The 15296-nt window shown below is 34.6% G+C and overlaps 1 protein-coding gene across 9 annotated transcripts in view; it reads right to left on the bottom strand.

Moving 5' to 3' along the window:
• Window positions 1-15296, bottom strand: part of Ca-beta (Calcium channel protein beta subunit) — a 602416-nt gene that overhangs the window by 88536 nt on the left and 498584 nt on the right. For 2 of the 9 annotated variants that reach the window (XM_074131409.1, XM_074131407.1), the window contains exon 1: window positions 4-1768. The exons of 6 other annotated variants lie outside the window; for them this stretch is intronic. Coding sequence is in view for 2 of the 3 variants with exons in the window: in XM_074131407.1 (XP_073987508.1) it covers window positions 4-48 (45 nt within the window). In the remaining variant the exon portion in view is untranslated. Of the gene's footprint in view, window positions 1-3; window positions 1772-15296 lie in introns of those variants that run through there. One more of the 9 variants, XM_074131411.1, reaches the window with a different exon arrangement.

Raw genomic sequence — 15296 nt, 5'->3', positions numbered from 1 at the left:
TACCTGAGTGAAAAGTTTGTTATAGCCGCCCTGGTTGTAGCCTATCATATTGCGACATGATCCCCCGGGCGTGAGGTCTCCCCTTGCGGCCGACAGGCTAGCACGCCGGGCTGTATCCTTGGCTCACTCAACACTTTCTTACAACAATTAAATTCAACCAAAACAGGGAAAAAACAAAACTATATTTATGATTCCAGCATTATCAATTGCACGTCCACAATTTCTTGTCTTCATCAGCTGACATTTTTCTTGATTATTAGTAACAAACGTGAAAAATAAGTATCAGTTTTGCGCCCGATTTTGTTACTTTGACCGATTTTATTTTTTAAATAGATTTTTCTTTTAACTTTTTTTTTCAGATAAATAAAAAACAAAAGTTTAACAAATTAGAAAATTACAAAATTAGGAAACAAAACCAAAAACTGAATCACTTAATTATAAATAAAACCTAAAGAAAATTAAAAATAAAAAATGAAATCGGAACAACTTGTGTAGATCTCCTCTTTGTGACAATAGAATGACGTTTGTCAGACTGACAGAATCTCTATGAGCGCTTCGGCACCGTTCGCCACACACATACACATTGAACGGAGTTGGTTCGGCGCATGTCCAAATATCGATCTATGGCACAAAGACCCGTTCCCGCACTATCGCCACCACGATGGCCCGCGCTACTCCTAACATCAACGCATGCTGGCCCACTCTCGGCCTACACTTTACCCTACTAGCAAACATATACGCACTAACACTAACATCCATGCTTACATATTTATACACATTAAGACTCTATGTGACCTGTTCCATCTCGGTCTCTTTTTAAATGAGTGTTTCTGAAAGGATGGGAAGCATCTCTTTCAGGTGGACCAATTTACTCCTCTTTATAAGAGTATTGCAAACATATCAGAATGGAAATTATTATTTTATTTTTTCAGCGCAAATTCAAGAACCAAAAATTTGTTTGTAAAGCAGTGCAGAAGCGTTAGATAGTGTCGCCTCTCTCAATTAAAAAGTGGTCTTCATAAATCACAACAAAATGTCGAAAAGCAGAAATACTTTCATCCAATTCCTGACATATTTTTACAAATACTGATTTAAAGAGGGTTCCCCAAATTGAGTAATCACTTCTACAAGGAAGGTTAGTAAAGAGCAACTCAATTATTGTTGGGCGCTGTTACTGATTTTCGGTCGATAAGTACAATCTTTACATAAACAATGTTACTACAGCAAATGGGAAGAAACTTGAGACCTTAAACATTTTAATAATGATTTACTAAGAAAGGGGATTAGCTATGCGGTTAGCGTATTGTATTCCCACGCGGAGGTCCCAGGTTCGAATCCCCAGCTGCTGACCCTTAGATTTTCTCTTTCTAAAGAGCTTCTTACAGCTCACTGTCCCGGTGATGGACAGTGTTGTCTGTAACGAGAGAACACTGTCCGGAGGCAGGCAGGGTACTGATTAAAACCTCCGGGCGCCAAATAACCTTAGATGTTGAGGCGCCTTAAATCATGAAAATAATAATAATGATTTACTTAGATTCTTTTTACAACTACAGATAAATACTCAAGTAGTTCTTCATTCTATCAAATATCCAAAGGTTCTTTTGTCTAAAATGTCCTAGATTAGTCAGCTGGTAGAAGTTACGCGATAAATGGATTCAGCTTTGAAAGAGGGTTCTTCTCCGCAGGCCGAAATGGATTATAGAAGAAGAAAAAGATCCATATCTAAGCCAGCCCAAGTTTGCCAAGATTTTATCCTCTGTTTTATAGTAAAAAAAAAAAAAAAAAAATAGGAATGTTAAATTAATAAGATTTATCAAAAAGCAAAATACCAGTTTCTGCTTGCTAGTGCTGCACGAGAAACGAGACAAATCTCGGTCTCGGTCTCGTGCAGCACTATGCTTGCTCGCATTTATTCTAATATATTCATTTGTTTAACCATCTAGGTTTAACTGAACTTAATATTTCATGAAGCTATTAATTTCTAAACAATAAAATCTTCTACCACAAGGTAGCGTCTTAGCTCCTCTTCTCTACACAATCTTTACAGCCGACTTACCTTCAAATCCCAACACCTCCATATACACCTTCGCTGACGACACTGCCATTCTCTCCACACATACTGATCCTGTCTTCGCTATCCGCTCTCTACAATCTCACCTTCACTCACTAGAACCCTGGCTACAAAAATGGCGAATAAAAATCAACCCAAACAAATCCAAACACATAGTCTTCACACTCAAACGAACAACTCTTGGACCTGTCTTCTTATATAACACTCCTATCCCACCAGCCGACCATGTGCGGTACCTTGGACTGTACCTAGACAAAAGACTAACTTGGAACCCTCATACGAGACTTAAACGGGCTGAATTACACAAACGATACAAACTCCTTGCTAGACTACTGGACAAACGCTCAAAACTAACATTACAGAACAAGCGTCGACTGTACACTTCCCTTCTTGCTCCAATATGGACTTACGGACTTGAACTTTACGGGACAGCTAAACGATCTAACATCAACAGATTACAAACACTCCAATCTAAAATACTCCGCCGCATTGTAAACGCTCCCTTTTATGTCAGTAACCACTCCATACACACAGACCTCAACATTCCATTTATACCAGAACTTGCCAAAACCCGCTACAACTCATTCCACCAAAAACTATCATTTCACCCTAATCCTTTAGCTGCAAACCTATTCTCAATCACACTTCCCTCCAACCCCCGAAGACGGCTGAGGCGCCGTTGGCCCCGTGACCAACTGGTAGACTAATGATGGTCATCACTGGATGATCATCATTCATGATTGCCACGCCATTTTTATTGTACGCACAGCATATTTACTTATTGTACTGCACGAGTGCAGGTGTAAATTTCAAATAAAAGATATAAAAAAAAAAAAAAATCTTCATTGTAAGTTGGAAATTCAGCCTTTTTTACACAAATATGTTTTGTTTGTAGATAGATATTACTTAAAATTATAGCTTAATTTGCTTGCATAGTTTAGAATGATTGTAAGAGAATATTCATAATTATAAGTTTTATAAGTAGCAAAATATTATCTATTTTTACTATTTTTGTTTTTATGCTTTTTAAACTTTATCTTATTCAGAGGAAATTTTCTAAACATCCACCTACTTAATCTTTTAAAGTGATAAAATCCCCGTAAAATCCTTTATTCCATATTTTTATTTTTAACTTAACCTCACAAATATCTTTAACAATATATGTACATTGTAAAGTTTTTGTCCTTTTACTAAAAACCACAGCTACAACTAGTGCCTGCCACTAGTTATTTTAATAATATGTGGGTTTGATAAATAATAAAACTCGCTAAATTTGTAAGTAATAACCTGATTTATTAGCACATTAACATTACTCACATTAACATTTACTAACAACTAATGCTATTCATTACAGTTACCATTTACAACAGTCACAACAGTTTACTGTTACTTACTCACTTCGTAACGCCACAAAACTGTTCCACGACTGACCACTGGTCCGCACTGCACCGAATTGCACTAGTCTCAGCTGCACTAACACAGCTCTACTCACTAACTGACTAACCGCCTAACTGGCTAACTCCGAAGCATTCCGCAACACTGACTCTCTCAAAAACTATCACTTCCAAAGTGTCTCTCCAAAACTAACTCAAAGACTAACTTCTCAAAACTCACTCAAAGACTTGACTAAAACTTGATAAAAACTGACTTCTCCAGCTGTGTCTGCCTCCCTTTAACTGCGACTGCCCCACTCCGCCTGCTCACGCCCACCGGCCGCTCATTGGCTGAGGAAAACACATACTGCTACCACCCCAACTGGAGTCTTTCTCTTAGCTGGCTTTTACACAGGTCCGTTACAGGCTACGGTCACTAAACTCCTACAACAATCTAGCCCTTTCTCCTCTGGCTCAGGTAGAGACCGGCCTTTTGTTTACACAGTGTCGGCCTGTTACCGACTTTGGTCGCTTAACCCCTAGAACAATTTAGGCCTTTCTTTTTGGGCTCTGGTAGAGACCGGCCCTTTTGTTCACACAGTGGCGGCATGTTACCGACTTTGGTTGCTCAACCCCTAGAACAATTTAGGCCTTTCTTTTTCGGCTCAGGTAGAGACCGGCCCTTTTGTTCACACAGTGGCGGCATGTTACCGACTTTGGTCGCTCAACCCCTAGAACAATTTAGGCCTTTCTTTTTCGGCTCAGGTAGAGACCGGCCCTTTTGTTCACACAGTGGCGGCATGTTACCGACTTTGGTCGCTCAACCCCTAGAACAATCTAGGCCTTTCTTCTCTGGCCAGGTCAACTTCGTTACAATATATATTTTTTTGTAATTGTTTTATACATGTGGCAGGAATGTTGAATAATTCGTTTTATTATTTTTTAAAAGAGCTTTTTCAAAACTCCAGTAAAATAGTACTAGCATTTTTGAAAATAAAAAAGTGAATAGAATATTTTATTCTACGCCGGCGCGTTGTCTTGATGGAGAACCCATGACTTGTTCTTCCACAAATCGGGTCGTTTTTTCCTTACTCTTTCACGGTATTAATGTTGATTAATTATAATCGATATTTTCATCCATTTTGGACATGGAAGGTCGACCTGGGCGGTCATCATCTCCGACGACTTCTCGGCCATCTTGAAAACGCTTGAACCACTCAAAAACTCGCGCACGTGATACAACATTCATCGCCATAAACTTCTTTTAATAGAAGGTAAGTTTTAGTAACGGTTTTACCCAGTTTCATGTGAAATTTCACGACAATTCGTTGCTCTACTACATGTGTAGTATCATGTTTTCGGCAAAACGAAACTAACACCTCTTACACAAACGACGGTTCAGGTCAGACAGATTTCTCTACAAACACGTGAGTCGCTGCAATCGAAAGAAAAGGCTTTACGCTGCACAGCTGTCGGTCGTTAGGATTTGGCGCATGCACAGTTCTTCTGTAGCAGCATCAGTTTCGTTATTTAATAGTCACACCTCGTACAACCATTTGTATCCACTACTTCTTGATCTTCCAGTCACAAAATCGTTTCGCTTCGGTGACTTTGCGTTCATTTTATATCGATGTTAAATTGTTCCTTGTCACTTATTTGCACGGTAGGTTAATTAATTTCATTTGAAATAATTCAAGACTGATTTTGATCATAAACATGTATCCTTAGATAAAACAAGTTTGTCTTAAAAGGAAAGTATTAGGGTTTTATAAATTAGCTAGTTTTTATCAATTCTGTTTTCATTTTTTCAGAGGTATACTTAATAACTTTGTAAAATTGTCCGTAAATAAATGCAACTCATTTGCTACCCTTTAAGTGAATATATATTAAATGATACGCTAAAAAGTGTCAAGAAAGAAAAATCTACATATTTATTCAGTTATGACCTTTAAGGGTCAAAGTTGAAACTTATTAAAATAGAAAAGAATACATTATCTCTCAAAATTTAAGTTCAAAATATTTTAGAAGTTAAGAAGGTTTTTTTGTTAGTTATTTATTTAGCAATTTGCAATGTATACTTTTATAAAGTATTTCACAAAAAGTAAAAACTAAGTACGATCAAAAAGTATCCAAAATCAGGTATAACACATTTGTAAGGGCGTTTTTTCCAATCTTCGAAGCTTTTTGGAAAGTTTTTTCCGAATTGCTACTTTTGTGATTCTATCTTTATCTCTTGCAATACTATTATCAAAACGTAGCTCTTTCATGTTTTTCCCCCTCTCAGTTTCGGGAAGTGGAAAAAGACACAGAAGACTATGATTGTCGAACACGGAAGTTGAGGCATCATAACGGTCTTGTTTTTAGCTTATAAAAAAAAAAATATCCCCGAACAATCAGAAATGCAATGAATTTTCTCGCCACAAATTTGGATATTTTCTTCGGATTGTTTCACGCAAACTATGTAGTAACTTCCATTATCGTACGACCTGGTGGCAGGGCAGCATGGGATATGCTATGCCGTTTCAATCGAAGAAAACAGTAAACAGAAACTTCAAATTCAACCGAACCTGACGAGTTTTATTCAGTCTTCACGAAGCCTTCCAACTGGGCCTTCGTTTTCACTTCAGAAACCATTCGCCTATATTTCATCACTAGTTAGTTTACCCGTTGAAGCATTTTTGAGTCGTCGATTCCATCATTCAGCATCTTCCTGAACAAGGTACTTTTAGTCTTCAGTCGAAATTCAACAATTTTGGGAACGAATTTTGGCTGCCATACGTTTCATTCCCAAAACTTGCGAAAAAATTTCTTGGGATTTAACAAATGTTAAGCTAATTCATCAGCTACCACTCTAATGGTAATTTGGCATTAGTCCAAACACATTTTCTCAATTTTCTGACGGTTTCTTCGGTTTTCGACGCGCTCTTATCTTGATCTTGAACATCGTAAAGATAAAAACGTACTAAAAAACGAATAACCTTTTCGACATCCATCATAATGAAAACATCCCATACAGTTACCAATGTTAACATATATCAGAACATTAGACTTACACAGCTGGCAAAATTGAAAAAAATTCAGCTTAATTTACTTATTCTACCTCATAATGTAGAAGAGGTAAAATTTGCTCCTGATGAGCAGGAGGAACGAAACTGTGGTAGCACTCTTCCGATGAAATACATTGACTCTGATCTTCAGTTCTAAAGGAAATAACGGTACGACTGGCCGCGCTTCAGTCGTCGTAAGGAATTGTCAGGAATAAAAGACAAGATAGATATCTGGAAAATAAATACTGGACAATGTCAAGAAGTAAAAAGAGCAGAACGGAAGTTGATATATTTTTCTCTTGGTGAGATACGTAAAAGATGTTGAAGGTCGTAATGAAGAGTAAGATTTGTCTCGTAGAAGTGAGCATCAACTTTCTATTGCAGTAACTCAGAATAGAATTCTCTGAATAGTTAAATAATTAAATAAATAAGTGAACAAATAGTGAATTAGCAGAAAATATCTCCCCCCTAAGCAGCCATTTCAGTATAATATAAGTCTTATCACCTGATTAATATTAATTAGGTTCCGGTTATAATTTATAAAAAGAACGAAAATGGCGTTTCAAACCTGATTTTTGTAAAAATTAGAAGTAAACTATTGATAATTCAGTTTCCTTGTTTTATTATTATTAGTTTTCCATATTATTCGGCTTCCTTGTTTTATTATTATTAGTTTTCCATATTATTCGGCTTCCTTGTTACTTAAAAATAAATTACAGAAAAGTTATTCTGAAATAAGTTCCAGTTTTGGTAAACAACAGCTATCTCGAAAAACTAAATCGGCCACTTCCTCAATAATATTTCGTCTTATTTGAATGTTTCACATCCTTATATTTACTTTTTAATTTCCGTCATTTCCATCTTTTAGTTATTCACGGAAAAAGAATGTCGGAAATGCCTTTTCAGGAAGGAAATATATCATTTAAGAGCAATTTATCATCAGGGGTAAAAAAGTAGGTTATTTTTTGCTTATTCAAAATCATTGACGAAATTCAGAGCTCTAATTTACATTCGACTGAGATTGTTTTTATGTTTTGAATTTAATATTTTATTTCTCAATTTTTTTGTCACATTTTAAATGTATTATTTCTTGATTATTTAATAACATATTTGTCCTTTATTTAGTGCAACGCTGTTTACATTTATTTGTTCATTTTAGTACCTATTTATCACGTTTTTGTAAGATGGAATATTGGAATCTGAATAAAAAATTGTGTTTTTTGTTTTATTTTATATTTTGGAGGCAAAACCATTCAAGCACAAAGCGAATAGCGCTTAAAAGAAAATGAGCCCCTTAAACATCTTGCAATTCACGGGAAAAACCAAAAATTTAAAATGAAACAGGTTTTTTTTTTTTTTTCATCTTTTCCTAAATAAATAGAATTCTTGTTTGACTGATGACCGTCAAGACTAGAAGATCTCACGAATACAAGAATAATTCTGGATAACGTACTACAATTGATTATCTATAAACATTAACCACAAAATAAATATCGTTCGCTCATTTGTGGATTTAAGTAAAACAAAATGGAATTAAGTGGACAAAATAGACCTAGTAATGGCTACTTGGTGTTGGACAGCAAACTGCGTCAACTAATCAAGAAATTAGTTTTGATCTATTAACAGATCGCGTACAACTTGATGGAGCAGCTTCCCCACTCTAGGCCGGCTGTGAACTAATGTTCTTTGATGGCAACTAGTTATGGCACTTTGTTCTGTAATTTTCATTTTTTCGAGTTATTTTTTAAATTATTAGACTGTTTATACCAACTCTATTTACGAGGGTCGTTTGAAAAGTGCGTGCAAAAATAAAAACTACTTAATTTTTTGGGGTAAACCTTTTTTATTTTTTAACATAGTCTCCTTTTAGGCTTATACACTTCGTCCAACGCTGCTCTAGTTTGTTGATCCCTTCCGAATAATAGGATTGGTCCAAGTCTGAAAAATAGCCATTCGTTTCTGCAATCACCTCCTCGTTTGAATAAAATCTTTTTCCCGGCCAGCCATTTCTTCATATTGGGGAACAAATAGTAGTCCGAGGGAGCCAAGTCTGGAGAATAGGGGGGATGTGAAACGAGTTGGAACCCTATTTCCATTAATTTTGCGACCACAACTGCTGAGGTGTGAGCTGGTGCGTTGTCGTGATGGAAAAGGACTTTTTTGTGGGCCAATCGTGGGCGTTTTTCTTGCAGCTCGGTTTTCAAACGGTCCAATAACGATGAATAATATGCACCTGTAATAGTTTTACCCTTTTCCAGATGGTCGATGAGGATTTTTCCTTGCGAATCCCAAAAGACAGTCGCCATAATCTTTCCGGCCGAAGGAACGGTCTTCGCCTTTTTTGGCGCAGATTCCCCCTTGGTAACCAATTGTTTAGATTGTTCTTTGGTCTCAGGAGTGTAGTGATGTATCCATGTTTTATCCACAGTGACGAAACGACGCTTAAAGTCCTGCGGATTCTTTTGGAACAGCTGCAAACCGTCCTTGCAACACTTCACACGATTTCGTTTTTGGTCAAGCGTGAGCAATCGCGGCACCCATCTTGCGGATAGCTTTGTCATGTCCAAATGTTGATGCAAAATATTATGTACCCGTTCATTCGAGATGCTCACAGCACTAGCAATCTCACGCACCTTCACTCTTCTGTCATCCATTACCATATCATGGATTTTATCAATGATTTCTGGAGTAGTAACCTCAACAGGGCGTCCAGAACGTTCAGCGTCACTTGTGCCCATATGGCCACTCCGAAAATTTTGAAACCACTTATAAACTGTTCTAATCGAAGGTGCAGAGTCACCATAATGTTTATCAAGCTTCTCTTTAGTCCCCTGAGGCGTTTTGCCTTTCATAAAGTAGTGTTTAATCAACACACGAAATTCTTTTTCGTCCATTTTTTGAAAATCACTCGACTTCCTCGATTCAAACGAATGCCAAACACAAAGAAATAGACCGATCTGGCTGAAACTTGGTGTGTGTTCTTCCAAGAGATGCTACTAACTAAACATAACCTCGATACGCGCCAGTAGTGCTATCTCTCTGACTTTGCACGACCCTCGTAGGTAGTTTAGATTATTTTTTTGTCATGCAGTTTTTTTTTTATGTATTGCAGTATTTTCTGTATTTCGAATAATGTTCTCATTTTGGATTTAGTATTTATGTTGTTCTTTTTTACTAATTGTTTATTTTTTTATTTTATTTTTTAACAGAAAAACTCAATATTAGAGTATGTAAGTGATTCCCAGTCAATCCGGAATTGATTTGGTCAAAGCGAAGTGTTTTTTTTTTGACATAATGAACAACTATGAAATATTCTGTCATTCTTCTAAAATCTAGCCTTAAATAAAAATGCTCTACGATTCATCAAAAGTAAAAATTTATATTTAATCATAATCAATACGATAATAAACAAGAACAAGACCCAAGAACAATTTCTGAAAATGCCGTTTTTGCCCATTTTCAGCAACTTTTTTCTCAAAATCTATTAGATCTAGATTGTTGCAAAAAAATTACAGTCATAAAGGAGGGTTTGCCCTTTATTTTAAAGAAAATTTGGAAATTTTATCTTTTATAGAAAAAGAGAAAAAAATTGTCAAAGTTGGGTGTTTTTTAACGTTACCCTTTTTCGTGCACTTTTTGACGATCAACCCTTATACAATGTGGGGAATTATCGGACCGTATTTTTTCGACGGTACCGTCAATGGAGAGAGGTAAAGGGAGATGTTAAACTCGTTCCTCATCTTCCAATTCCACCGCAAACGTCGTTTGAATCGAACCTGGTTCCAGCAAGACGGGGGGCAACTTGTCACACCGCCGCTCTTACACTTGCGTTGTTGAAAGAAACGCTTGGAATTCGTTTATTGTCACGTTCTTCAGATTTCGCTTGGCCGCCTCGCTCGCCAGATTTAACGGTACCAGATTTTTTTTTGTGGGGGTATTTGAAAAGTTTATGAAACCAAGCCACGTGATCTGGAGGATTTAAAATCGAGGATTAGAGCCGAATTCGCAGAAATTTCTATTATTATTACTATTATTACCAATATTTCCAAAACGCTTAGTCCGATTTTGATAAAATTCAGCTCGAATAAGTGGTTAAAGCTCCTCTACGTGGCTGTGAAATGCCATCAAGCTCTTGCATCTACTAAGAGGAAGTACTGCAATCTTTTAAATTATCAATGTGTGAACCGATTTAAATCAATGAATTGACGTTCGATTAAAAAATCTTTGCCTCTTTGTCTAGAAGTACTGCAATCGCAGTTTATTTTTCTTACTCCTCTTAAAAGGAAGTACTGAAATCGTTCTTCAGATTTCGCTTGGCCGTCTCGCTCCTCGCCAGTTTTGTCGGTTCCAGATTTTTTTCTGTGCGGGTATTTGAAAAGTCATGTTTATGAAACCAAGCCCCGTGATCTGGAGGATTTAAAATAGAGAATTAGAGTCGAATTCGCAAAAATTTCGGCTTCCATGCTAAAGAAAGTATTCAGAAACTTCGTTAGACGATTGGAAGAATGTAAAGCCCAGAACGGTCACCATTTGAAGGATGTAATATTCCACAAATAATCTCCCATGTTTCTACTTTTCAAAGATTTTTTTGTTACTTTTATATCTGTAATACTTTTGTTGTTATTAAAGAAATAAATGTGTTCATTTTCACTGGGTCACCCTGTACAACTGTCCTACCGGACAGTTTTAATTTGACTATAACTATACAGGGTGAACCAGTAAGTATTGTCCATAGGCCTACTGTGTGTAGTACATCTAAAGTGGAGTTCAATGACGTATTGGCCAACTTCATATTTTTCTCTGTTCTTGAGTGACGTCACTTTAAAGTTTTTTTCTAAAATCATTACTTTTTTCCAATAAAAATGTTATTACTCAGAAAGTTTTAGTCCGAATTTGATTCTGATGAAACGGTTAGAAAGACAGATAAATTTTCTAAAAATTGATACCATTTCGAAGCATAAGTTATTCTCCAAACAGCCTCAATCTTCCTCCGGATGCTGGAAAAATAATAGTAATCGAAATTTTCAAGAAAACTCATTCGGCCCTTACGTGATCATTATCAGACCTAGGTGCTGGCACTTTTTGTAAAAGTTTCCTTGTTTAATGGGCTTTCAAACAGTGTATTATTTTCCATGATTTCTTTTATCTTCGTATGAGAAATTACGTTTGTATTACCAGAAAACGTGTTCACGAGCACTCAACAGTGTTATGGTACGATAGAAAATTTTGAAACCAAGGTAACAGATAAGTGAAGTTTATTTGTAAGGCACCTAGTTGTACTGGTTAATACCTAATTCAGATACAACGATTATCTGTTAGAGGGTTCAAAGGGTGGTTAAGGCTTATTTTCATTTTTTTCTTTTTCAACAGTGTAGTTGTGCGTGAGATTGTAATTTGGAGTAGATACAAACTATTTGATTTTTTTTTTTTTATAAAAATAGCACTTGTTTAAAATATTTCCTAACATTTTCTCAAATATTTCAGAATTAAGTTTTTTTTTTTAGTGCAATTTGTAACTTTTGACTTCCTAATTTAAGGACAGTCTACATTAAAAATTGACTACTGGTCCATCTAAAAGAGTTTTCAATGAATTAAACAACTTGATAACTAACACTGTTGAGTGCTCGTGAACACGTTTTCTGGTAATACAAACGTAATTTATCATACGAAGATAAAAGGAATCATGGAAAATAATACACTGTTTGAAAGCCCATTAAACAAGGAAACTTTTATAAAAAGTGCCAGCACCTAGGTCTGATAATGATCACGTAAGGGCTGAATGAGTTTTCTTGAAAATTTCGATTACTATTATTTTTCCAGGATCCGGAGGAAGATTGAGGCTGTTTGGAGAATAACTTAAGCTTCGAAATGGTATTAATTTTTAGAAAATTTATCTGTCTTTCTAACCGTGTCATCAGAATCGAATTCGGACAAAAACTTTCTGAGTAATAACATTTTTATTGGAAAAAAGTAATGATTTTAGAAAAAAAACTTTAAAGTGACGTCACTCCAGAACAGAGGAAAATATGAAGTTGGCCAATACGTCATTGAACTCCACTTTAGATGTACTACGAGTACACACAGTAGGCCTATGGCCTATACTTACTGGTTCACCCTGTATAGATCTAAAGTCCAACATGAAATGAAAAATAACAAACTAACAATTATAAATCTTTTCTCTACAAATTAGTAACAAAAATAATATTGTTACTAGCAAAATATTCATTATCGAGAATCTTAATTTTAATTATGTTTAATTATAATATCAGTATTTTTATTACGTTTCATAAACCCTTAAATGTTAAGTCCGCGTAGGACGCATAAATAAAAATTAATTAAATGTTTAAGAAAAAAATCAATTGATTAATTATAAAAAGTGGGTTACAAGTGGCTTAGAAACTTGTTGGGAATCAATATGAGTGGATAGGAAAACAACGTTTGATTGAGGCCACTGCATTGCGTCAGAAACGTCGCTAAACATTCATTTTCCTGGCAATAAATATAAAGACTAGAAAACTGAAAAAAAGAAAAGTTAAAGCTTGGTTTGTCCTTGGTACATCGGTGAGTAAATAAATTTGCTCCGGTTTCAGTACTAATATTTTGTCATTTGTTTTCTTGAGGAGTTAAGTTCTTCTTTTATGTTAGTTACGTATGTAAGTTGCAAGAATTTTTCTTTTTTAGTTAGTTTTATTTTAGAAAAGTTTTGGGTTATTTTATTTTACTTTTCTTCTACTTCTAATAAGAAAAAATATTTGTATCTGATCGTGCAGAACTCTAGTTTGAGGTTTCCTGGGTCCACAAAATTGGCTTTTATTAATAGATCTGTTTGTCTGTGTGTGTACGTGAATGTTTGGTACCCACTTTAAGTTAAAAACGTAAAATCGCAGAATTTTAAATTTATTATTTCGCTTTAGGGCTGACAGAGGACGCCAAAATAGACGTAAGATTAGATTAGAATAGAAAAAGAAAAATGAGCAAGTGAGAATAATGAGAATTCTCGTAGGAGAAAGTCGAATTTGAGTTCACCCGAGATGTTTGGCTTCTAATAGTTTATTAATTTTGAAAAATTGCAGTTTTAATCAAAGAAGGGTTACTTATTTGGGCATGAATTGTTTGTTCAAAGGTTAATATATCTTTATTCTCATATTTTTAATGATAAAACTTGACTTTTAAGATTAATAAATGATTTATTATTAAAAGTAATTAGAGAATAAACGCAGTTTGTCAAATGCTCTCCAAAAAAGAAAGTGTAAATTATTGAAACGTTTTGAAAATCTTAAGACACTAAAAAATTTGTTCAGATAAATAATACCAAAATAACAAAAACTTACAGTTTTAAAAGTTAAGTATAAGGGTTGATTAAACGCCAAAAGGTACACAAATCAGCAGTACCCAACATTTCATTGATATTATTTAAGCAATTTTACTGCATTAACTTTTCCTTCACATTTTTTAGAATTTATTAGATGTCACAGACCCTTATGCTGGCCATTTTCATCTACAAAATATTTACTCAAGTAGCACACCATTTAACTTAGATTGACTGTAATATCTATTTATCTATAATAATCAAACTATTAATCACGGGTTAAAAAGAAAACGTTATAAAAAATAAAAAAAAATATGAGGCTAAAAAATTCATAAACGTTTTTTAAAAAATGCTTACACCAACATGCATCAATGATTTTATTTATTTATTTTTATTTTTAAATAAAAATCGTCGGTTTAAGTTCATTCTTCGATTAAAGTAATTGTTATTTTATGTAGTAGTCAAACGTTTATAATAATAGATAATAATTATCTGGCTTTATCGCAAATAATATAGTTTTCTTCAATTACGTTCTCAATCTAGGTATTCTTCCCACAATGTTATATATATGTAATATAAAATAAAGAAAATAAAGATATGCATATTTTTAGGACAGCTAATTATTCCAGTATTTTACTATAAGTATAATGAGCGGGACTAAATTAAATTACAATTGAGAAATGAGTAAATATTGTTGAACAATCTACTTGTTATTAACTGTGTGTTATTTGTGCTCACGAATATTTCGGTAAGACGAATTCAAGACTGAAATATTGTTTTAAATACTCCGTGATTCAAATTTAAACAGTAGCCGACTCTAACTTCGTCTTTTTCTACTTTAACATGCATGTATAAGATGTGACAACTTCAGAATAAAGGGCATATTAAAGATAAATCAGAAGAATAATTTGGAATAGAGTTAAAATAAAGTACCTATTTAATTACGAAGATATAATATACATTTTATCATAATTGTAACAAAATAATATTATGAATGAACTGGCCAGCATAAGGGTCTGTGACATCTAATAAATTCTAAAAAATGTGAAGGAAAAGTTAATGCAGTAAAATTGCTTAAATAATATCAATGAAATGTTGGGTACTGCTGATTTGTGTACCTTTTGGCGTTTAATCAACCCTTATACTTAACTTTTAAAACTGTAAGTTTTTGTTAAGGAGATTTTTGTACCTTTTGGATAGATTTTCCTTTTTGTCTATTTGCAAAGTTACGTCTGCTTTACAGATTTTTTTAAAATTTGGAATAAGCTATTCTATCATTATAACCTGATAAGGTGTTAAATAGGAACCGTAACTACCACTGGAGAGATATTTTTAAAGAATGATTATAGTTGCGGTCCCCAAACCATCCTCAATAACAATTTTTTTTAGAAAGCGTTTTGAATAACATAGGAAGGTATTTGTACGTAAATAGCAAAATTAAACTGCGATTTCAGTACTTCCTTTTAAGAGGAGTAAGAAAAATAAACTACGATTGC

This window comes from Rhodnius prolixus, unplaced genomic scaffold (genome assembly GCF_049639745.1).
Source record: "Rhodnius prolixus isolate KJV_2025 unplaced genomic scaffold, Rpr scaffold_4, whole genome shotgun sequence".
Taxonomy (NCBI): domain Eukaryota; kingdom Metazoa; phylum Arthropoda; class Insecta; order Hemiptera; family Reduviidae; genus Rhodnius; species Rhodnius prolixus.
Note: the sequence above shows the minus strand (reverse complement) of the source record. Positions and strands in the feature narration are given on the sequence as shown.